This window comes from Microtus oregoni, unplaced genomic scaffold (genome assembly GCF_018167655.1).
Source record: "Microtus oregoni isolate MIOR12 unplaced genomic scaffold, Mior012 000034F_ref0000314, whole genome shotgun sequence".
Lineage (NCBI taxonomy): Eukaryota > Metazoa > Chordata > Mammalia > Rodentia > Cricetidae > Microtus > Microtus oregoni.
Genome location: NW_024543093.1, coordinates 22088056 through 22114529, shown reverse-complemented (window position 1 = coordinate 22114529; position 26474 = coordinate 22088056). Strand labels below are relative to the sequence as shown.

Genomic DNA, 26474 nt, shown 5'->3' with positions numbered 1-26474 from the left:
TGTGCTACCACACCTAGAAGTCACAGAGTTTAATCGCCCTACTTCCCAAGTGTTGGGATTACAGGTGTGTACTACCACACCCAACAACTCTCTCTTTCTTCCTTTTTTTTTGTTTTTTACTTTAAGAACTTTAACTTTTAGTCTTCATATATTTTCAACACACTGTAAACCATTTAGAAATTTTCTTTGTCTTTGAATCTCTCTTTACTGTATATCTGTCTTTTTCTGACCACATGAGTCTTTAGTGTACCAAGCAATATCAGTAGGACTAAAGCCGTGGCTTTGACGGCTGGATCCAGCCCATTCCTTAGATTTCTAGCCTCATGGTTTAGGTACTGGCTGTAGCCATGTTTACTGCCGCAACTCTATGGCATTTCAAGGTCCTTGCCAGCAAGCGAGCTGCAAGAGACAACAGTCAAGTCCTCTCTCTGTAGTCGGCCCTCCTGCTTCAAACATTCAGAGTTTGCCCTGGCAGGACAGCCCAGAAAGCCAGCATATTAAAACAACACAACTTTTTTTTCCTGCTATGGCAGAAAATAAACTTTCAGTCAACTTTTATCAACACCATTTAAGTGTTTCGTGGCAGAACCTCTTAAGAGCTGCAGAGTTTTGCAGCTAAAGCTGAGTCAGAAAGCCTCTCTAAGATGAGAGCGCTTGCTTGCTTCTAACAATCAGAGCAGGCCTGAGAAATTGTTGCTAGCATGAAAACATGTTTTACTCTTTCCCAAGTTTTCTCAGGCTTTCAATGGTTTCATTTGTCCACACGTCTGGGCGCCATTCTATAGTAATAGGAGTGGTGGGGCTGTGTCCCCAGCACCCTGGCCACCTGGCTAGCTTATGCCTCAAAATAATTACATGGACACTGTATTCTTTTAAACACTGCTTGGGCCATTAACTCTAGCCCTTACAGGCGAATTCTCATATCCTGATCAACCCATCTCTAATAATCTGTGTAGCATCAGTCTTACCGAGAAAGATTCTAGCCTACGTCCATCCTGGGTCGGAGCTTCATCGATCACATCTGCCTCAGAGAGCAGAGCTATTGCATCTGCCCAGGAGAGGGGATCATGGTGTCTCTGAGCTCACTTCCTCTTCCTCCCAGCATTCCGTTCTGTTTACTCCACCCACCTATGTTCTAACCTATCAGGGCAAGCAGTTTCTTTATTTAATTAACCAATGACCTTCCTCCATCAATCTAAATGTAGGTTGGTAGCTATATCAGAGAGGATCTGGGTTTACCAACGTAAGAACTCAGATTAATACCAGACCACTTGTCATGAAGACAAGCAACCAAGTAAACTGTGTTATTATTCTCAAATACTGTATCAAATTTTAGCCACAAATTCATCTGAAAGAGTCTTGTGCACTTTGCTAAGAGAAGGGCAGAGAGCAACGTTTAACCTGGTATCTGCAGTGTGTGAGAAGGTAGGACACAGTTGGAGTATATAGGATGGAAGGTAATAGACCACAGATGCCTCAGAGAGCAGATGTTACTGCTCTTCCATCCTACTGTGTGTTATTGACATTTATGTGCAAAACAGCATTCGTTGCATTCATATGTGCCAAAACTTATCTTGACTGGTTGCCACATGACTACATAGAGTTATACTAACTCTAATATCTTCATTTTTAAATATAGAACAAAGACAAATGACTCGAGAATTGTGTAGTGAACAGGACTGAGGATTGAGATCTAAAAACAAGACAACTTAGTGACTGATTGTCTATTTCCCCACTTTTCACACCAGAAGACGGTGATCTGCAGGATTTATCAGCCACTGGCAAGTAACTAAAGATAGAGACAGCAGAGAAGTCATTTGCTGCTTTTCTTGTGTTCCTGTCCTCACATCCTAGGCTCAGAATGTCTATGAGCAAATGTTGGGTTGAAAACAATTGAATTTGAAAGTATTTTTTAAGAATTGTTATTATTGCTGGTGTTGTGGTTTAATAGAAATGTCTGCACAACTCTGTGCATCACTTCTACTGTGAAACTGTGAAGTTCATTATAGGGTCACATTGGAGAAAGAAGATGTTCCAATCTGCTGTGGTCTAATGTTTTTCCCATCCCCATGGAAGACCTGTGAAGTGTTTTTTTAAAAAAGTGTTTTTGGTTCCCAAGAGAATATTAAAATAGTTAACAATCTTTTTTTTTTTGCCAGGAGGTGTTTTTGGAGCCTTTTCTTCCTTTCTTACTACAGTTACGTCCTCTGGCAGAGTTATGAAAGAACATTATCCACTATCGAAGGGATATGATCCCTGCAGCCTCAATTTCCAATGAGGCAAAAGTCATGACTGTGAGTGTTAAAAAACTCACTGAGCTTCTTTGCTGATCCCACAGCCATCTATTAATCTATCCCTGGGGACAGCAGTGCAGATGTGGTAACTGCAAATGAGCCTTACCAAGGAACGTGATGGTAGCCCTCAGCAGAGATATCAATTGGGCATGAAAGCCCTTGAAAATGGTGTTCCAGGAGGGAAAGGGCAAAGCTACTTTTTATCCAAAAGAAATTGAATTCACTGGAGAGGTATTCTACCAAAGTAATGAACAAGCTGGGTTTTCTAAGAATTGAGGATTAGTTTGAATACTTAATGTTCATCAAATAAATACAGGAAAAAAGCACAAATGTTCAGAAATACTAAGATTAGAGGCATGCTTTCTGTGATTATCATGTTTTTTGTATTTTTATCCTTTAATATGAAGAAAAATCAATCCTTTTTCTATTTTGCTGTTAGCTAAACATGTTAATGATGACAATTTTGCACACAAGAAGGTTTTAAGGATTAAATATGCTAAAATGCATTTTTCCATATTCAAAATTGTTCTTATATCAAAGAAGATACTATGTAATGTGTATTATTATTTTCACATTGGAACAGGTTGTATTAATTGGTTATTCTAAAGAATTTGAACATTTCCATCCTTTTGTAAACCTGAGTAAAATTTTGTGTTTGCTATCAATACAACCTGCATAAATACATATTTAGACATGATTCTTTTTCTTCCTTAGTGCTTCAACAGACATAGCCCTCTTACATTCTCAGACCTAAGAAGGTTTTAGAGTTCTTGTCAGCACATTGTTCCAAGCAGCCATCATCAATTAATCAGAACTGACAAGAAAATTAGAGCTTCTTTGACCTGCCAGCTTTAGAGCATGCCAGCTCTTTGGAAGATGGCAGTTCTTATTCACAGCTTCCCAAGGGATCTGCTTTCAGTCTGACCCAGAGCCTTCCTTTACCAACAACTTCTCAGTGTTGTTGACAGGACATGACTAAACAAGGAATGATCCCTACAATCCATTTTATCACTATGTCCTTGCAGGTTGTCATGACTAGAAAAATGATGTGGTTGGTACAAGAATCAACCATGAGTGTCTGTACCAAGCTTTGGTACTGTAGTATTTTGGGTTTTCATTCAAATAAAGATACCAACTGGCAAGATGAACACCAGTGTCTGTGCAGAGCTGAGGAAGTCAGTGCATATTTTACACCATGCTAGACTTTAAGGAATTTTTTGTTTTATTTTGTTTTGTTTTCCTAAGGAATCTATAGTTCTTCCAAAATGATTAAATCCTGGAATGAAAGTCCTGAATAGACAGCACAGGATCTTGAAACAATTTTGTTTTTGTTTGTTTGTCTCAAATGATTAAACACAGATTTTAACTACTAGCACTTCTCAACTAATTCAACCACAGTAACCTGCTAGTACTTTTTCTGTAGACAAGAGCAGCTTCTCTTTTTGAAAATATCTTTGTCAGTAAAGCAGTGTCTAAGCTGATTGATAAAAGGGTGTTATAGTTTAATACATGAAAGACATCAGATAGAAGAGATTTAAAACATCACTTTTTAGGTGTTCATCTTTTTTGTAAGAGCATTGTTTGTTCATGTTTCATTATTTACAAGGAAAAGCTTGTTTAAAGCGGTGCCTTGGCATAAAGAATATGTTCTGTGTTTACAGGTAGAACACAAAAAATTGACAATAATACATAAGCTAGAGTTTAAAAATCAAACAACTTTTCATCCTTAAAATTATTTTTAGCACATTAAATTAGCCCATAACTAATAAGCAATCATCTAAAATATAACTCAGTGTGACCTGGACTATCTAACTTCTGAGGTCAGTTTGACTGAAGATAAGCTAATATGGAAGTTGTATTATTTTCATCTTCATAGAGGAGCAAAGAGTAGCTGGAAGTATTATATAGACTTTGGAATGACTCCTACAGTTGTCTAGGTTTACAACATGTACTTATTGATCTGATTTTAATTTATTTAGTCCTGAAAGCTGGGTTCATTATTATTTTCATTTTGTGGATGAGACAACTGAACCACAAAGAAAAGTTCGTTAGTTTGCCAAAGTCGCATAGTCATACTAAAATTAATAAATGGCTTCTCAAACCTGTGTCCTACAGGTGTTTACCATGTTCATATTAAATGTGCTTTCTGCTTCATATGTCACTACTAAAGGGAATGGATTAGATACTAGTGAACAGTACTTGGTATGTAAACTATAAGATTCTTTCACTATAAAAAGGATTTTTCACTATTGTAGTACACATTTTATAATTTTAAGTGCTTATAAAATATTTTAGTTTTATAGAAAAGCTATAATTTTTCAAAAGTGTTTCAAATTGTTTCTATAAAAACACAATAAGAAGCAAAACTTAAGAGTGTGAGAAATCAAAATACCATCAGACAATGAGAAATTGGGTAATTGTGACTGATGCACAAACCATGTACACAGAAATAGTAAAAGATTTAAGAACAAAAAGTTACACTGGATATAGATTTTGAGTGAACTCATGTATTTTAGGACTTTGACCTTTATTATATAAGTAAATAAAAAGGTCAGAAGCTGGCAAAGGTGTGAAAGTTTACTAGCAAACCGTTCCTATGATTCTTTGCTAAATACATTAGATAAGATGGTGCATGCTTGTTATTCCTACATTGAGGAAGCTGAAGCCAGGAGAATGAAGATTTCAAGGACAGTCTGGGAAACAAGATAACATCCTAAATCAGAAAAAGGAATGAATAATGGCCCAACTATGGGTACTTGAATACAGTGACGTCACACTTTTGAGGAGGGTACAGTCTTAGCAGAAACTTTGCGATCACACTGGTACTTGTTAATAAATAGATTTAAGGATAGCACATTGCTCCCTTCACTATGATTTTCAGAAAGTGCTCTGATCATTGTAATGAGGTTGTATAGGTGGATCTGGACAAAAGAAGACAGTTCTACTGGTATATGTGTTATTCTAGAGAACACTGAAGGATGAAAATCTGAGGGGATGACTATATAAAAGCCCACATGAAACCTGAGAATCATTTGAAGAGTGAATATTGAAACAAGAGGTTTAAGAACAGAAAGAAAAAATCTTTTGACAACAGAATTAACCAAATTATGAAGAGCTTCTGACAGCAAGTGAAAGCTAGAGAGGAACTCTGAGAAAAACTCCAGTATTTCTAATTTGTTGGCTTGAGTGGCTGAGTGTTAGGATTTCTAATATATACGAGGAAGATCAGAACAAAGGGAGATCATGAATTTCATTTGGAAACTCTCATGTTATAGGCTCTTAGCAAATGTTTGGTAGGTGCCCATGGTCACACAGTGGAAGCAAACAATAAGAGGGACAGAAATCTCAGAATCAGAAGTTAAACAAAGAGACATGAGAAATTGTGGTTTCTCAACAGAGAACATGAACATTGATCTAGAAGATGCAATGGTGCTATAGTTATTAAGGTAGAATGAAGTAGAATTTCAGGGTAGTACATCACAGGACTGGAAGTGGAAACTTTAGGGAGAGAACTCCTGAATTCAACTCTCAACAATGTATTTGCTGTGTGATTTTGAAAAGATATTTATAGGCTTTTATGCATCTTCATATCAATAATAAGAATTACTTCACAGAATATTAGAAACTTAAAATAAGTAAGCAATTATGAAGTATTTTAAAGATGACTATTTCTATTAAATATGAATGTGTTTGTGGTTAATATAGTTTTAATCTCTTTAATTCTCCTTATTGATCTTAATTCTATGCTCTACTTTAGTTCTTTACACTTGCCCAGTCTTTTCTTCTAAAGGCGATGGTGCTTTTCTTTTATTCTATTTCTAAATTCTCATGGGCCTGAATAAAATATTATTAAATTCACCACATTCTTCTTGTGGAAACTGAATCTTAGGAAGGATAAAATCAAACTCTTTCTACACAAAACAATTACTTTATAAAATCTCATAGACAGGTTCTCTCTGGGCATATCACAATGTAATCAATCACCTATTCCTAAGCACTAAACTGAGAAACGATTTTTCTCTGAAGTGATGTTTCTCATAGGTTTTTTTCATTTGTATTGTTTCTTCAATCTTCAGAACTAAAATGATTTTATTATACACTTTGGTAGTTTGTGTTCAGTGTCAATGGTCTCTCTTTAGCATCCTGATGTGGAATGTCCTTCTGTATATGTATTGCTTTTATTGGTTAATGACTAAAACTTTTTGGGCCTATGGCTTAGCAGAGTAAAGCCATACTGGAAGAGATATAAAAAGACAGTAGGTGGAGTCAAGGAGAGGCCATGTAGCTGCCAAAGGAGGCAGACATCATGTAGTTTCCCAAGAAGTAAGAGGTAACAAACCATGAACCTCATGGTAAAATACAAAATAATAGAAAAAGGTTAATTTAAGAGCTAGCTAGAAATATGACTGAACTGTTGGCCAAACAGTGTTGTAATTAATAAAGTTTCTGTGTGATTATTTGGGTCTGGACAACCAGGAACCTAACAAGCAGTCTCCTCCTACAGCATCCAGTCAGTGCTAGAAACTGTGTAAGCTGCTCTAAGCAAACAATTTTCTATTTTCACAGTTGCACCTTAAATTCTTAAAGGTATATGCCATATAATTGGGCACCATGAGCATGGACAGTATTTCTGACAATGCAAGACTGGAGACATTGAATCAAAATTATGAGCCTAAACTGAATATGTGGCATCAAACAGAGAACCATTCATCATGGACTGTTGTGACATTCTTTGGCAGTGCTGTCATTTAGGAGGTGTGTTACACTGCTTAGGTACATTTCTTCTTACAATTTCTTGTTCTGCTTTACTATGAAGATGCTTAGAAATCTTCATTGTACCCTCTATGCATATGAAAGATAACCTCTAAGACTTAGCATAACTAATAGCCAATATCATCTTTCCTGTTTGGTTCATAAACCATATTAACACAGAAAGATGAGCTTTAAACTGCAACCAGTCTCTTTTCTCTGTAGAAGGATGCTTAAAAGAAATCCCATCTCAGAATTGAGAATAATAGATGGTTATTTATTTAGGGGTAGACTCACAAGTCAGAATCCTCTGCTGGAACAGAAACAGAAACTGAATTCCACAGCCAGAAGAGAGTGGATACATGCTTTACATGGGCAAAAACAGTATAAGAGGCCAAGTCCCAGTGGGCAGGTAACTTAAAGGCTACTGGCTATAGGACTTTCCTACAGCACCTCCCCCTTTTTTAAATAAGAGAGTTCTAAGCCTATTGCAAAATTATACACAATAAGAGCAAATATATTCAATAATTATCCTATCACATGAGTTTAAGTCTTATATATATTATAACTTGGCCAAGTCATGAGAGAAAAGTAACTACAACTATTTAGTCTTCAACCCCATTGAAGATCTGACAAGGGAAATAATATTACTTGAGTAAGCGGGAAGTGCAGTCAAGCAACTTCAAAAATGTGCAACAAATGACAGAGACAACTGGCAACCTAGGCAATCACCCAAAGTCTCATTTGCATCACTGAAGCAACCAACTTTGGGTAGGGCCTACAGTAACTGACAGGCCATTTTCAGAGGCAGGAAATTTTTTAAAACATCTTACCCTGTCTTGGCAAGATTTGACAGTCCTGCTTATACATTTCTGGATTCCATGTCAGTGGTTGAGGCATGGGCAGTTCCTTGTCCAAAAGCCAATTTTGCCAAGAAGAAAATAACCTCCAAGTGGAGTGTCTTTGGTGCTCAACAATCTCTGGGGAATAGATCAGTACTGACAGGAGCAATCATGTCTCACTTCAACAGAACCCAAAGTTATTTAAATGCCATATTCTAGAGCTCTTTGAAGTGGTTGAAGATTACCTATATGTGCAGAATACAATCTCTATGTATCTAAAGAACCTGCTTAATCTAACTATAAGTTTAGCAAACATAGATGACTATTGATCTATAATTCTTAATACCTATATAACTTAAAGACTAAGACTTCATATTAGAATATTATACAGTAACAACTGTGCAACAAATGAGGACAATGACCTCAAAAATATAAACAGTATATAACTATCTTGATCAGAGGTAGAAATAGACATTGAAATATGATAAATATATCCTAAAATTATTTTAATATACAAAAATGGTTTAAGCAGAGGTAGAAGCATGCATGCATATGATATGACAAAATAACTTTGCCTAGATATACAAATATGGTGGATGAAAATAGGAACATATTCAATATAATTAAGTTATTATCAATATACAAGAATCTATACCAATGTAAATTGTCTATAAATAATGGCTCACAAATATTCACTCTATTACTCACTATTATTATTAATGTGAGTAAGTTTACACTAATCTATTATCACATCCAATATTTCCTTTATTTTTTAAAAGAGATTCCTGAGCCTACAAAATTTCCTCCTCCAGCCCCCAACCCTATACCAATTATAATCATTCCCTAAATGATACCCCTAACCCTGAGGTAAAACTTTGTTGGGAGAGGGAACATCATCTTCTAGAATTACTTCCAGCTGTCATGGGGGTGATGTTTTTTTTTTCCCCTATGGGATCCTGTGAAAGTAAAATGATGGCTAAGTTCCAAGATTACTGTCTTGTATAATTGCAAATAGTCTCTGATTATTTGGTAAAGTTTTTCTGAGGTTCTTATTTGGATTTCTGGCCAGGATGTTGTAAAAAAAAAAACGTGCACAAAGTTGGAACCATCTCGAGGAGCTGGTACCCAAAAACAGGTCTTATAGTAGCACTATCAGCATCATGATGTCATATCTACCAGGAGGAGTTGTTGTTGTGGGGCTCCATCTTGTTCCTGGAAACTTCAAAGATTACTGCAGGAAAATTCATTGTTCATTGTGGAAAACTTAAATATTATTTATATATAGATATACAGGCATATATATTCAATGAAAGGTGTGATAGAGACAAAAAAGATATAAAGAGAAGTAATTTTTTTTCTAAATTCTTTTTTCATTCTGTCCCATACCAGATGGCTCTTGACTTAAGACAGAAACTCTGAATTTTTCTTTTAACAACATGCCCAGATGGAGAGAAGGACAGAGACATTGCCAACTCCAAAACCAACCAACTCTGTATATTCATACACACACACACACACACACACACACACACACACACACGAGTTTAAATGTATGTGTCCCACATTGGGTGCCAGATGAAGAAGGATGCTTAAAAGAAATCCCACACTAGCTCAGAATTTAGAATAATAGATGATTATTTACTTAGAGATTGACTCACAAATCAGAATTCTCTGCTGGAACAGAAAGCAGAAACCAAATCCCACACCTGGAAAAGAGATCAGAGGCATACTTTACAGGGCATAAATAGTATAATGAGGCTATGTCCCAGTGTGCAGGTAACTTGTAGGCTACTGGCTGTAGGATTTTCCTACAGCACCACTCAGCTGAAATCTCCATGACTGTGTGCTAGTGATAACTGTTGGTATTACAAACTCAGAAATATGAGTGCTAAAATAAGTTAGGTTGAGATAAGTTTTACTCATTATTGATCAGGTAAGATATTGTAAATGAATTTTACTAGAAAACTCGAATATCAAAGGCACCAAAAAAAACATGAAGTGTGCTTGTCTGAGCAACAAGTAAACTCTAACCTTGGGTATATTGTTTAGTAGGAAGAGGGTTGGGGAGGCTGACACCTGAGGCACGGTGGGTGCATGCTTGAGAAGTTATCATTCAGTGGTCGTGAAAAATTTGAAGAGATTTGGTGATATGAAAGTGGTAGCTCAGAAGAAATTGTCACTAGGACAGAAGCTGAAATGCTAATATACAAAAAAATCAAATTATTATGAATTTCTAAGTCAGGGAGAAATCTTGCTGTATATTCAAAGTAGCATGCATATTTCTTTAAAAAAGTTGTTTCCATTTCATTCTAGAGAGATTATTACATAGCATGAGTAAATAAAAAGTATACATTGAAATATTTTTCTATAAAATACTGAAGAAAATGCTGCAAAACTGTGAACACATAGTCTTTGCTCCAACTCTTCAGTGTGTTCCAGTGCACAAAAATGATCCTGAAGTTTGTTGGCCTGTCAGTCTAGTCTTCTCATTAAGTTCTCTGCCAATGATGGACCTTGTCTCAAAAAAAAAAAAAGAAAAGAAAAAGAAATGGAAGGCTCCTGAGTAATGACACCAGTGGTTGTTCACTAGCTTTCAAGCATTTAAACATGAAATGTCTGTATTTAGTTAAAACTTATCAATATTGGCCTAATTTGGCCCTTAATTGCATAAGAAATATATAAGAAAAATACACACCTGTCTTAAATCTCCTTGAATATTGTTTCAGAATTGCCTAAAAACTGACTTGTTATAAAGAATGTGGAGATATCATGTGGAATCAGAAAATTAGCTGGAATCAGTTCTGTACCTTTTTATAGTTAGAAAAGTGAGCTGCAAAGGCCTTTAAAGTAGATTTCTGGAGATGTCACATCCAAACAGCCTTTCCATATTAGATACCACATTTGGACTTTTTGCAGAAACAGGAAACAGGCAGATACTGGGAGAAAGGACCCTAATCTATGACATAGCACTATTCTTTCTCGAGGGTCTTACTCCTAGCAAATGATTGAGTGTGACACTTCTCCTCCCTTGTCACTGCAGAATATATCCCCTGAGAATCAATCACCGAGCAAATATCCAAGAAAATGCACTATAGATATCTCTACTCTTACAATTAATTGTAGATATAGTAAAACATCTAGAATCAAATGGTCACTATTAACATAACTGGATATGGAGTACACCTAAGAATTAGACTCTAACTTTCACTGTAATACTGTCTATAAAAGTTGTATTCCCATTCTGAGGCTTTGACTTTACTTAACTGCGTCAAATCCAACTAGGACAATAACATGTAGCTTTGCTATAATAGGCATATACATACACACATATGCATATATATAACACATATATAGCACATATTATAACATATACTATATAATAAATATTACTCATATATGTGTGTATATATGCATATAATTTTTCTGCCGTACACACATTTCTGTCCAAGCAGTACAATATTTTACCAAATCCATATAAAATCAAAGTTTGAATATATAGCTATTATATTAAAATGAAGTTTTCATATTTTATAGGCTTGAATCAAAGGAGCCATTCCTGTCTGTTGGGTAAGTACACATCTAAATATTTTAATAATTGTTATTTTAGTTTAAATTAAAAGGGACTGCATAAATGACATTTCTATTCCCGTAGTATCATATTAACAGTCATAATTTGTCACTTTACCAAAAAAAAAATAACTTTTTTCCATATGGAACAATCCTGACATTTTGTGACATCATACATTCAGCTAACTGATGAATAATGAGCCTTCTGTCTCCTATGAAGTTGTCCAAGTGTCTTAGTTAGGACTTCTTTTATTACGAAGGGACACCATGACCAATACAACACTTATAAAGGAAACATTAATTGGGACTAGCTTACAGTTTCAGAGGTTTAGTTTATTATCATCATGGAGGATGGCATGTGGGCATACATGGTGCTTGAGAAGGAACATCTTGTTCCACGGGCAGCAGGAGCAACTGTGCATCACACTGAATGCAGACTGAGCAAAGGAGACCTGAAAGCTCATCCCCACAGTGACAAAATTCCTCCAACAATGCCATACCTATTCCAAAAATGCAACTCCTAATACTGCCACTCCGTATAGGGGCCATTTTCATCCAAACCCCTACAGTTAGTTATGATGAGTATTTTGATCATCCATGAAAGAGCAACTCAGACTGATTTTGAAAATTCCTCTAAACTAGAGATTTGACATTCTTATTCTTTGTACCCATTATGTACTATTTCTTTTAAATCTGTTCTACTCAATGTTTCTCCTTCCCCATTCTGAGGTTCTCTCTATATTTTTCACAACCTCTGCATACTGGGATTTCATTTTCTCACTCACATCCCTAGCCTCTGTGACTTACAGAGACGAGAAGTCCTAAGGCAGATAAATATAAGGTAATACTTACCCTCTGGTGAGATATTGTCTTAGTGATGCTGTATGTCCCAATAATAATATAATGTTGGCAAGCAAAAGCATATACCATTCCCAGATTGTTAGTACTAAGAATAAATCATGTTTATTTTGTCTGATGTGCTAAATAACCATTTACTGTTATATACAAATATCCTATGAAAGAACTTCACATGATCAGCATTGTGGTGAATGTATTAAAAGACTGAAAACTAGTGTTATGTCATATTTTATTAGAAGAAAAGTCTTACTCTGCAGCTTGTATGCTAACTGATCATTCTCATGTAATGAGGATATCCTTCAAAATACTCAGATCAACAATTTTTATCACTTTGGTCACAATTGTAGAGTATTCCTATTATCTACTGAACAATGTGGTTACCAATTCTCTTTCAGTCATCAGTGCTTTTCAGTGTGTCTTTCACCACTTGAAAAATCACAATAGTTGTTAGGGAAGGTGAATATGAAACATATGGTTTTAATGGGGAATTTCATGAAAAATGGAAGTTTGAATTGGTCTGATGATGAAAAATCATGACAGAATACTTTTGTCCTGCTTTGATCATCATCCCTATTGTTAAAATCTCTAACCCCAAAGAAATCTCATTTGAATTCATACTTATCTGCCCTCTAGTCAAGAGTGATGAAATAGCTTTGCTTCATGCCCCACTTAATAACGTTTCTTTGCAGCCTTTTCTGTTCTCATTACTTTAGATGGATCCATCTTTTTCACTGTATACTGTTCTTAAACAAAGGCTGATTCTAAGTAGTCTTTGTTTTAAGTTTATCAAGAGTTTAGTGCTCAACATTTCAGCAAGGAGTCTAAACTACTCAAAATAAGCACAATGTAAAAATAAGGAAATACTCAAGTTGGGAATATTGGCATGACACTAACAATGTATTGATGGTTTCTTCATACCTCTTAAAAACAAAATGTTTCTTCTGACGGCATATTGTTATTTACAGATGAATGTCTCCATTTCCCTATGAGATATTTATTTTTAATAATATTTCCCTAAAGTATACATGTATCTTTCTCTTTCCTCTGTTTAATAACCTCTTATGAACAAAAAATACTTATAAACTCAACAGACACCAGGAACTCTGAAAAACACATGTTTGATTTATGAATTAATACTTAATCACACAATGAAATAAATAAATGCATCTGTACAGTTCATATATTAATTGAAACATGGGAAGCAATGTTACATTTGCTTTCAGTATGTTACATTTCAAAATGTTACTTTGCTTTCAATAAAACCCATGTGAATTATGTTAGCTTAAAAACATTCTAAATATTGCATGTTTTTGTCCATTATCCATCAATATATAAAAGCATCTGTCAATATGTGTTCATAAAAGTATCCTTGGCTTTCGTTGTCTGTAATAGTTGCTGCTAGCCGCATTCATTTAGACAATTTCTTAAAGCCCCATGCATCAAGCTTTCATATAAAAACTGGAGATTAAACAAGATATTTTGAATTAAACACTGAGAACTATTCTTGACTCATAAGAATTGTTTAAAAATGTCAACTTTAAGCCGGGCGGTGGTGGCGCACGCCTTTAATCCCAGCACTTGGGAGGCAGAGGCAGGCGGATCTCTGTGAGTTCGAGACCAGCCTGGTCTACAAGAGCTAGTTCCAGGACAGGCTCCAAAACCACAGAGAAACCCTGTCTCGGAAAAAAAAAAAAAAAAAACCAAAAAAATAAAATAAATAAATAAATAAATAAATAAAAATAAAAATGTCAACTTTTCTGACAGTCCTTCAGGGTATATGACCAGTTTGCTTAAAAACTCAGTCAGGTATCATTGCAACTTCTTTGAGTCACATGTAGAAGCCAAAATAAATAAATAAATAAAAGATATATATATATATATATACATAATATGGAAATAATATAAATTCATATTATTACTCATATATAGATGTGACTTTAGATAAAAACATATTAACATTATTACTTATCTCACTTTCTATGCAAGATAAGTAACTGTTTTTTTTTTTTTTTTTTGGTTTTTCGAGGCAGGGTTTTTATGTGGTTTTGGAGCCTGTCCTAGAACTAGCTCTTGTAGACCAGGCTGGTCTCGAACTCACAGAGATCCACCCGCCTCTGCCTCCCAAGTGCTGGGATTAAAGGCGTGCGCCACCACTGCCCGGCAAGTAACTGGTTTTTAAAACATTTTTGAAATATTAAATTTCAGAAAAATTAGTTAAACTTGGTTTTCCGATGCTTTGCTTTATAAGACATTAAATAAATAGTGATTGTAGAAAAGAAATGGAGAAAACAAAAGTCATCTTTGCTTTTGAAATAATAAGAACAAAATGGTTTTCTACAGGTCTAAGAAAAAAAAACTTATTTAAACATAGTCTTGCCTTTAAAAAACCTTTCCATGCTCTTCTAATGTAACACAAATGTAAGAGGAAGCATCCATCTTGGTACATAAAGTTTGAGGTTCACACTGTAGGCATAGAATGATCTCTCTGGAAAATCCATACATTTTCCTCAGGTGCCAAGCACTGTGACTGTTGACACTTGGAGATGCTCCTTGCAAAATGGTCCCTAACTATTTGCAATCTTGATACTGAATTTAGATATTCAGTATACTTCAGTTGTTATAAGAACTCTGTTAAACCTTGAAATTCTTATTGAGTTCAAGAATTGTTATACTATTCCAAGTTTCATAGACAACCTTAGTCTACAGGTATTATACATCATGACACTATTGGATCTGTGTTTTACAGGTCACAATTCTGTGAATAGATTTCCTTGATCTGAGTGCCATATTGGCATTTCCTAGATAACTAACTTGGAAAACTGATTAGCTCTTCATGAATCTGTTTTTCAGCTTATGGCAATCTATAATCAATATGGTTATGATCATTATGTCTCATATTATTAAGACAATATTTGACAAAGAATGAACAAGAAATGAATACCAGGAGTAGCCGGGGCTCCCGGGGGGCAGCGGTTCCTTTGTTTCTGTGGCCTGCCTGCACCAAGCGGGGTAGGCGCTTTGTCTGCGAGCTGCCCAACCAGCACGGAGGCCTGATCTTTCGGCGCCAGGAGACCCAGCATTGGGGTGAGTTTCTGGCCCACGGCGCCAGCCTGGGACGGGGAGCTCGGGGGTTTCTTGGCCCCCTGTCCTGCTTGGGCTCTCTGCAGGGCCTCTACTCCCCGGGTGCTGCCTCTTTCTTCCTGGCCCACCCAGCTTCCGTCCAGAGCCCTCCCCACTTCGCCCCCACTGTCCTCTTTTGGCGCGTGGCATCGCCCAGCTTATCTGGGCGCTGAGTCCGAGTAGCCGGGGCTCCCGGGGGGCAGCGGTTCCTTGGTTTCTGTGGCCTGCCTGCACCAAGCGGGGTAGGCGCTTTGTCTGCGAGCTGCCCAACCAGCACGGAGGCCTGATCTTTCGGCACCAGGAGACACAGCATTGGGGTGAGTTTCTGGCCCACGGCGCCAGCCTGGGACGGGGAGCTCGGGGGTTTTTTGGCCCCCTGTCCTGCTTGGGCTCTCTGCGGCCTCTTTCTTCCTGGCCCACCCAGCTTCCGTCCAGAGCCCTCCCCACTGCGCCCCCACTGTCCTCTTTAGGCGCGTGGCATCGCCCAGCCCAGCCTATCTGGGCTCAGGGTCCGAGTATCCGGGGCTCCCGGGCGGACAGCAGTTCCTTTGTTTCTGTGGCCTGCCTGCACCAAGCTGGGTAGGCGCTTTGTCTGCGAGCTGCCCAACCAGCACGGAGGCCTGATCTTTCGGTGCCAGGAGACCCAGCATTGGGAGAGCCAACATTGGGGAGAGACAGCGTTTGGTAGGCAAGGAGACCTAATCCGGTAAAAGAAGATCCATAGGGAGCATTTGGAAGAAGAGATGGGCCGACGTCAAGGCAAGAATTCGCCCAACAAGCTGAAAAGCAACATGAAGCTACCAGAAACAAGCGACCTCACAACGGGAGGACAAGAACCCCTTAATCAAGAGGAAGGAGAAAAGATTGACTTCATGAAAGTGATTGACACCCTTAAACAGCATGTAAAAAACGCCGTTATAGAAATGGATGAGAAATATAACAGAAAGTTTGAAGAATTGAATAAATCAGTGAATGATACCCTAGAAAACCAAGGAAAAACAATCAAACAGATAATGGAAACAGTTCAAGACCTGAAAACTGAAATGGAGGCAAAGAAGAAAACACAAACAGAGGGCCGTCTCGACATGGAAAATCTAGGTAAACGAATAGAGACTACAGAAACAAGCATAACCAGCAGAATACAAGAGATAGAAGAAAGACTCTCGGATTCTGAAGATACCATACAGAAAATAAACACACTGATCAAAGAAAACAGCAAGTCCAACAAACTCTCATCACAAAACATTCAGGAAATATGGGACACAATAAAAAGACCAAACCTAAGAATAATAGGAGTAGAAGAAGGAGAAGAAGGGCAGCTCAATGGTCCAGAAAATCTATTTAATAAAATTATAGAAGAAAACTTTCCCAACCTAAGGAAAGATTTTCCTATGAAGGTGCAAGAAGCATACAGAACACCGAATAGGCTGGATCAAAAAAAAACATCCCCTCGCCATATAATTATCAAAACACAAAGCATACAGAATAAGGAAAGAATATTAAGAGCTGCAAAGGAAAAAGGCCAAATTACTTATAAAGGTAAACCTATCAGACTTACACCTGACTTCTCCATGGAAACCATGAAAGCCAGAAGGTCCTGGATAGATGTACTGCAGAAACTGAGAGACCATGGGTGCAAGCCCAGATTACTATACCCAGCCAAGCTTTCATTCACTATAAATGGAGAAAATAAAATTTTCCAGGATAAAAACAAATTTAAACAATACGCAGCCACAAATCCAGCCTTACAGAAAGTAATTGAAGGAAAATCACTAACCAAGGAGTCCAACAATGACCACAATACCTCAGACATCTAGAGACCCTTCACCAACACAAAACAAAGAAGGGAAACACACAAACTCTACGACTAAAAAAAAATGACCGGAGTTAACAATCACTGGTCATTAATATCACTTAATGTCAATGGACTCAACTCACCTATAAAAAGGCACAGGCTAAGAGATTGGATAAGAAAACAGGATCCAACATTCTGCTGTTTACAAGAAACACACCTCAACCGCAAAGACAGGCACCTACTCAGAGTAAAGGGCTGGGAAAAGGCCTATCAAGCAAATGGTCCTAAGAAACAGGCAGGTGTGGCCATACTAATCTCTAACAAAGTTGACTTTAAACTTAAATCAATCAGAAGAGATGGAGAGGGGCATTTTATACTCATAACAGGAACAGTTCATCAGGATGAAGTCTCAATCCTGAACATCTATGCCCCTAATATAAAAGCACCCACGTACATAAAAGAAACATTGCTAAAATTCAAGGCAGACATCAAACCGCACACACTAATAGTAGGAGACTTCAACACTCCTCTCTCACCAATGGACAGGTCAATCAGACAGGAACCTAACAGAGAAATAAGAGAATTAGTGGAGGTAATGAACCAAATGGACTTAACAGACATCTATAGAACATTCCATCCAAATAGGAAAGAATATACCTTCTTCTCTGCAGCTCATGGAACCTTCTCGAAAATCGACCACATAGTCGGTAACAAAGCAAACATCCACAGTTACAAAAAAATATTAGTAACCACCTGTGTCTTATCAGATCACCATGGATTAAAGTTAGAATTCAACAATAATGCTACCCCCAGAAAGCATACAAAGTCATGGAAACTGAACAGTCAACTATTGAACCATAGCTGGATTAAGGAAGAAATAAAGAAAGAAATTAAAGTCTTCCTGGAATGCAATGAAAATAAAGAAACAACATACTCAAACTTATGGGACACTATGAAAGCAGTCCTAAGAGGAAAGTTCATAGCACTAAGTGCCCACTTAAAGAAAACAGAGAAAGCTCACATTGGAGACTTAACAGCCCACCTGAAAGCTCTAGAAAAAAAAGAAGCAGACTCACCTAGGAGGAGTAGAAGACTGGAAATAATCAAAATGAGGGCTGAAATCAACAAAATAGAAACACAGAAAACAATACAAAAAATCAATGAAACAAAAAGCTGGTTCCTGGAGAAAATCAACAAGATTGACAAACCACTATCCAAGCTAATCAAACGGCAGAGAGAGAATTTGCAAATTAATAAGATCAGAAATGAAAAGGGGGACATAACCACAGACACAGAGGAAATTCAGAGAATCATTAGATCTTACTACAAAAGCCTATATGCCACAAAATTGGAAAATGTAAAGGAAATGGATACTTTTTTAGATAAATATCATATACCAAAGTTAAATCAGGACCTGGTGAACAATCTAAATAGACCTGTTAGTCGCGAAGAATTAGAAGAGGTTATCAAAAACCTCCCTACCAAAAAAAGCCCAGGACCAGATGGTTTCAATGCGGAATTCTACCAGATCTTCCAAGAAGATCTAATACCTATACTCCTTAATGTATTCCACAAGATAGAAACAGAAGGGTCATTACCAAACTCCTTTTATGAAGCCACAATTACTCTGATACCAAAACCACTCAAAGACTCAACCAGAAAGAGAACTACAGGCCAATCTCACTCATGAATATCGACGCAAAAATCCTCAACAAAATACTGGCAAATCGAATCCAAGAACACATCCGAAAAATTATCCATTATGATCAAGTAGGCTTCATTCCTGAGATGCAGGGCTGGTTCAACATACGAAAATCTATCAATGTAATCCAGCATATAAATAAACTGAAAGAAAAAAACCATATGATCATCTCATTAGATGCTGAAAAAGCATTTGACAAAATTCAACATCCATTTATGTTAAAAGTCTTGGAGAGATTAGGGATACAAGGGTCATACCTAAATATAATAAAAGCTATATACAGCAAGCCGACAGCTAACATCAAATTAAACGGAGAGAAACTCAAAGCCATCCCACTTAACTCAGGAACACGACAAGGCTGTCCACTCTCCCCATACCTCTTCAATATAGTGCTTGAAGTTCTAGCAATAGCAATAAGACAACATAATGGGATCAAGGGGATTCGAATTGGAAAGGAAGAAGTTAAACTTTCGTTATTTGCAGATGATATGATAGTGTACATAAGCGACCCCAAAAACTCCACCAAAGAACTCCTACAGCTGATAAACAGCTTTAGTAATGTGGCAGGATACAAGATCAACTCCAAAAAATCGGTCGCCCTCTTATACACAAAGGATATGGAAGCAGAGAGGGAAATCAGAGAAGCTTCACCATTCACAATAGCCAAAAACAGCATAAAATATCTTGGGGTACATCTAACCAAGGAAGTGAAAGATCTATTTGACAAGAACTTTAAGGCATTGAAGAAAGAAATTGAAGAGGATACCAAAAAATGGATGGACCTCCCTTGCTCTTGGATTGGGAGGATCAACATAGTAAAAATGGCAATTCTACCAAAGGCTATTTATAGATTCAATGCAATCCCCATCAAGATCCCATCAAAATTCTTCACAGATCTGGAGAGAACAATAATCAACTTTATATGGAAAAACAAAAAACCCAGGATAGCCAAAACAATCCTATACAATAAAGGATCTTCTGGAGGCATTACCATCCCTGACTTCAAACTCTATTACAGAGTTACAGTAATGAAAACAGTGTGGTACTGGCATAAAAACAGAGAAGTCGACCAATGGAATCGTATAGAAGACCCGGATTTTATCCCACAAACCTATGAACACCTGATTTTTGATAAAGGAGCTAAAAGTATAAAATGGAAGAAAGAAAGCATCTTCAACAAATGGTGCTGGCACAACTGGAAGTCATCTTGTAGAAGAATGAAAATAGACCCTTATCTATCACCGTGCACAAAACTCAAGTCCAAATGGATTAAAGACCTCAATATCAGCCCGAACACACTGAACCTGATAGAAGAGAAAGTGGGAAGTACCCTACAGGAGCTGGGTACAGGAGATCGCTTCCTATGTATAACCCCAGAAGCACAGACATTAAGGGCAACATTGAATAAATGGGACCTACTTAAACTGAGAAGCTTCTGTAAAGCAAAGGACATAGTCAATAAGACACAAAGGCAACCTACTGATTGGGAGAAGATCTTCACCAACCCCACAACAGACAAAGGTCTGATCTCCAAAATATATAGAGAACTCAAGAAACTAGACTTTAAAATGCTAATTAACCCAATTAAAAAATGGGGCACTGAATTGAACAGAGAATTCTCAGCAGAGGAAGTTCAAATGGCCAAAAGACACTTAAAGTCGTGCTCAACTTCCTTAGCAATCAGGGAAATGCAAATCAAAACAACTTTGAGATATCATCTTACACCTGTCAGAATGGCTAAAGTCAAAAACACCAAGGATAACCTTTGCTGGAGAGGCTGTGGAGGAACGGGTACCCTCATCCATTGCTGGTGGGAATGCCATCTTGTGCAACCACTGTGGAAGTCAGTGTTTCGGTTTCTCAGGAAATTCGGGATCAACTTACCCCTGGACCCAGCAATACCACTCCTGGGAATATACCCAAGAGATGCTCTATCATATGACAAAAGCATTTGTTCAACTATGTTCATAGCAGTATTATTTGTAATAGCCAGAACCTGGAAACAACCTAGATGCCCTTCAATGGAAGAATGGATGAAGAAAGTATGGAATATATACACGCTAGAGTACTATGCTGCGGTAAAAAACAATGACTTCTCGAATTTTGCAGGCAAATGGATGGAAATAGAAAACACTATCCTGAGTGAGGTGTCCCAGACCCAAAAAGATGAACATGGGATGTACTCGCTCATAATTGGTTTCTAGCCATAAATTAGGGCCACGGAGTCTACAATAGGTGAACCTAAAGAAGCTAAGTAAGAAGGTGAACCCAAGGAAAAACATATAGTTATCCTCTTGGCTAAGGGAAGTAGACCCAATTGCCGGGGAGAAAATTAGGATCTTGGGGGTGGGGTGGGATGGGGGTAAGGGGAGATGGGGAGAGAAAAGGTAGAAGGGAAGGAGGGGGGACTTGGGGAATCAGGAGAATTGGGATAATGGAAAGGTGGATAGGGGAGCACGGAACCACAATTCTTAGTTAAGGGAACCACTTTAAGGTGAGCAAGAGATTTGACCCTAGAGGGGCTCCCAAGTGCCCAACATGAGGTTCCCAGTTAGTTCCTTGGGTAGCTGAGGATTGGGAACCTGAAATGACCCTATCCTAGAGCAATACTGACGAATATCTTGCATATCATCATAGAACCTTCATCTGGTGATGGATGGAGACAGAGACAGAGACCCACACTGGAGCACTGGACTGAGCTCCCAAGGTCCCAATGAGGAGCAGAAGGAGGGAGAACATGAGCAAAGAAGTCGGGACCACGAGGCGTGCACCCACCCACTGAGACAGTGGAGCTGATCTACTGGGAGCTCACCAAGGCCAGCTGGACTGTGACCGAAAAAGCATGGGATAAAACCGGACTCTCTGAACATGGCGAACAATGAGGGCTGATGAGACGCCAAGGACAATGGCACGGGGTTTTGATCCTACTTCATGTGCTGGCTTTGTGGAAGCCTAGCCAGTTTGGATGTTCACCTTCCTAGATATGGACGGAGGGGGGAGGACCTAGGACTTACCACAGGGCAGGGAACCTGGACTGCTCTGTGGACTGGAGAGGGAGGGGGAGAGGAGTGGGGGGAGGGGTAGAAGGGTGGGAGGAGGGGGAGAAGGGTGGGAGGAGGGGGAGGGAAATGGGAGGCTGGGAGGAGGTGGAAACTTGTTTTTTGTTTATGTTTTTTTTTCTTCTTTTCTTAATAAAAAAAAATTATTAAAAAAAAAAAAACAAATCAGAGCTGGAGAACCAAAAAAAAAAAAAAAAAAAAAAATCTCTAGAACTTGCCTTGTATTTCTTTACATATAACTTTATATTCATTAACCAACTTTTCAGTTATACTTTTTCTAATAACCAGATTTAATTCCTACATCAGGGCATTTAATTCATTTGACCCTTTTTCCTCTTTTTTTTTCTTTTTGATGGTATGATATATAAATCACATTTACTTTTTTTCCAAATGGCTTGCCGTTTGTGCCATTATCGTTTACTTATTGGATAATCACCTTAGTTAAGGTGTTATTGCTGGGATAAAACACCATGACCAAAAGCAACTTGGGGAGCAAAGGGTTTATTTTATCTTTTAGCTTGTAGTCCATCATACAGGAAGTCAGTGAAGGCAAGACAAAACTCTGGAGGTGGGAACTGATGCAGAGACAGTAAAGGAATGTCCTTACTGGCTTGCCCCTCAGCTTGTTTGCTGATGCCATCCATGACCACCCAACCAGGTGTGGCCCTGTCCCCAGGAGGATGGATCCACCAACATCAATCATCAATCAAGAAAAAGGCACCACAGGCTTGCCGACAGATCAATTTGGTGGGAACATTTTCTCAATTGAGATCCCTCTTCCAGATGATAATAACATATGTCAAGTTAACATAAAAACTGGCCAGAACAATAGTCTTATTGGATAGTTTCAAGGAATTAGAGGGAAAAGAGTCTTGGTAACTACTGCAGGTTTTTGTGGAAATCTCTGAACAATTAAATCCTAGGTGTAGGTTGAAACAGAAATAGACCAGGTCTAATGAAGACTGAAAATAAGTTTCACATTAGTTTCATCTCTGGATTGCTTCCTTCTGCCAACCAGAAACTAAAACTCTTCTATTAAAAAAAAGTATCATTCATATCTACCTCTTTTTAAATGTTGCATTGTCTTACATTACACTACCAGATTCCACATAGGCCAGGAGACAAGAAACAAGAGAAAAAAAATTGTATTTCTCACAGATGTATTTGTGGGCCTCAATCAAAATTAGGTGGCAATGAATCTTTACATGTTTATGTTTTACCCAGTTTGAAGTTATCTGACTTTGTTTTTTGGATTACTTAAGCTTTGTCTGTCTCCCTGCCTCTGCTTTTGTGTGTGTGTGTGTGTGTGTGTGTGTGTGTGTCTATCTGTCTCTAACTGTGTATATGTGTGTATGTGTCTGTCTGTCTCTGTTGATGTGTGTGTGTGAGAGAGAGAAAGAGTGTGTGTGTGTGTGTGTGTGTGTGTGTGTGAGAGAGAGAGAGAGAGAGAGAGAGAGAGAGAGAGAGAGAGAGAGAGAAAGTAGAGGGCAACTTTGAACAGTGACTTCTTTCCTTCCACCATCTTGTTGAGGCAGAGTCTCACTTGTTTGCTGTATATTTCAGGCAGCTGGCCTGCTTGCCTGTGTGGGAGTGCTGGGATTACAGATGTGTGCCACCACCTCCAGCTTTTTTATGTGGCTTCTGGGAATTGAATTTAGGTCCGCGTCTTTCCCAATAAATATTCTTACCTGCTGAGTCATCTTGCCACCATCTTATATCCCCTGGTGTCTTTTTTCCCCCTGGCCAATACCCACCTTTTGGAAGTTAATGGCATAGATCTTTTGCTGTAATCACACAGATCTCGAAGCTCCATTTATATTCTTTCTCTATGTTGTTAAAATTGGAAAATGTTGTTGTCTTTCAGGCCTGTGAATATTTTCTTTGCCCCCATTCATTAGATCTTGCATTTTAGCTGCTGTAATTTTCAAGTCTGAAATGCCTCGTAGATCCTTCCTTGTCATCTCCCTTACTCTGCTCTTTTTATATGCTATTCCTCTGAAGATTGTTTTGTTTTGTTTCAAATATGTGAGAAAGCCAAAGATATAGAGAAGCAGAGACAACTCATTTTATTACGGCCACTCACAACTCCTTTTCAGACCATTTCTGCATCCACAACATCTTGGTATTGTTATCTACAGGTTTCCCTTTTCATCCAGTTATAAATATTCCCAGTTCTGGAGGCTGGAGAAATGGTTCAGAGAATGGTTCATGAAAACCCCAGGTGGGCTCCCAGCACCCATGTCAGGTGATTCACAACCACCTGTGACTCTAGCTCCAGGGGAATCTGAAGTCTCTTGATGCTTCAGGCACATGCACTCACACACGGAGTTAAAAATAATAAAAATTTTAAAAAATAAAAAAAAAAACAAAAAAAAAAAAAATAAAAAAAATAAAAAAAAAAGAAATGAATACCAATTTCTATTAACATTTTGTGAAATGATCAATGAAGTCATCAATCTTTCCCAAAGAAGTAAGTTTTACTGAATCATAGTAATTCTAAATGATAAAATCCAAGTGTCTGAATATTATAGAAGGACAGTGATAATAGTGAGTAATGGAAGAGAGGTTCCCAAAGAATGAAATCAGCAAGACTTTTTTATTGGCTGCTTATGATATGGATAGTCTCCAAAAAATACAGCTGAGAAAATTTATAACCATGACATAAAGAGATGAAGACAAACCCTGAACTAATATATCAGCTGTATGCAAAGCATAGATTATCATTTTCAATTTTTATAATAGAAATACAGACAGTGGAAAATTATTTTGATTTCTAGTTTTCATTAAGGATCAGAAAAATGTAAAGGTAGAATTGTACAAATGTGTGCTAATCATTTAAGAATTAAGCAGTTTTTTTTTAAATTTGGCATTGCAAACTTAAAACCATTGAGCAGAAAATTAGAAAAACTTCCAAGATACAAATGAAATTTATATTCATGTTTAAGGAAAAAAATCTTTTAGTATTTTTATGTGAAGAATGACTTTCCTGGGAGAAAATATTGGGCATGTGGCAGGAAAGAGGTTACTGAGCCAAGCCCAGCATTTAATAGTAAGATTAAGATTCACAAAAAGACAGGAGAAACCAAAGACTGGCAAAATTTATAACAAAAGACTGAAGTTTTCAGTTAGTAGGTGAAATGAGCCCATTTTAGTGTGCATGGCCATGTGCTTGCCTTTTACAGCTTAAGAATAACATTGTCTAATGGAGGTCATCATAAGATCACTTAAAACTAACTATAGTACTTTGGACATATGAGAGAAAATATAAGATAGAAATGAACAACATAACAGTGAAAAGTGACTGTTGTAATCATGTTCTTTCAGAGCATCAGAACAGACAAGTGTCAGAATGGTAGTTTGTTTCTCTGTTGCCCTGCATTGGGCCATGTTGACAATCTAAGCTATAATCCAGCTGCACTATAGATACTGAGAGAAGGTTAATAAAATATTGCCCTTAATATTTAAACATAACCATCTGGAATCACTGATGGGCAACTTAGTGCTTGTCTTTTGATAGTGTAAATGTAATTTTCTATACCTCTCCAAGGAAAACAGGAATAAAGAGATAAAGCCAATTTTCTTCTTCTACAAATCCATATTTGTTGTTTTATAGACTCTAACAACACTACCACAAAATTAATGATTTCTTTAGCAATCGCACTTGCCTCATTTTTTCCCAAGGCCCCCAGGCTACTTCTCTAGAGAGTACACAAAGTTTCAACAAAGCTATGTTTGCCATATAAAGCAGTTGTGCTTTCAGGTCTGATGTTCCAACTGTAATTTTAATTTATTAACCTGCTACTGAGTGAAATGCTATAAAAAACATTTGAAAACTTAAACCCATCATTTATTTCTCCACCTGTCAATGACACTCTTCTGTATTTGTCAAAATCTAAACTGCACCATGATGGCATATAAAATATTATCAGTAAATTGGGTAATCAATCATGTGTGTGTACATTGTGACAGTAGTGTCTTGAAAACATGGGCCCCGGGACCCATTTTAAAGTTGCAGGAACTCATTACTCTTTAGTAATAAAACACAGTAGAAGCATCTTAAAGAATCTTCTCCAGTCTCCACAAAATAAAAAATGTTGTAGGATATAGAGAAGCTGATTTTGAGTGAAATGGCTTTTATTTCTATCGTATTATTTTCTCCTCTGGGAAAATGAAATAATTGCAAATTGTAGCAGAAAGGAATATAGTTACATGGAGAGAGGAAAATGTATAGGATCATTAAACAGATTTATTTAAGTTCTTTTTGTAAAGAAAACAGTGGTGTACTACATTATAACCACTGATATTTCAAAACAGTATTATCAGCACTGTGACTACTGTCTAATTTGTTCATATAATAAAATTTCACATTAACCCAAATTTCACAATCCATATTTGAGGATAGCTATTATTGCATAGCATAGGAAAATTCTCTCTCACAAAAAAATGACATGAGAATGTTGTTCATCACTGAAGAAAGAGAAACAGAGA

At 37.4% G+C, this 26474-nt stretch overlaps 1 protein-coding gene across 10 annotated transcripts in view; it reads left to right on the top strand.

Annotated features, from left to right (window-relative positions):
- Ralyl (RALY RNA binding protein like) overlaps nucleotides 1–26474 on the top strand; it is an 816282-nt gene that overhangs the window by 662916 nt on the left and 126892 nt on the right. For 9 of the 10 annotated variants that reach the window (XM_041630372.1, XM_041630373.1, XM_041630374.1 and 6 more), the window contains one exon: nucleotides 11420–11452. The exons of the other annotated variant lie outside the window; for it this stretch is intronic. In XM_041630372.1, coding sequence (XP_041486306.1) covers nucleotides 11420–11452 — 33 coding nt within the window. The remainder of the gene's footprint in view (nucleotides 1–11419; nucleotides 11453–26474) is intronic. 10 annotated transcript variants of the gene reach the window in all.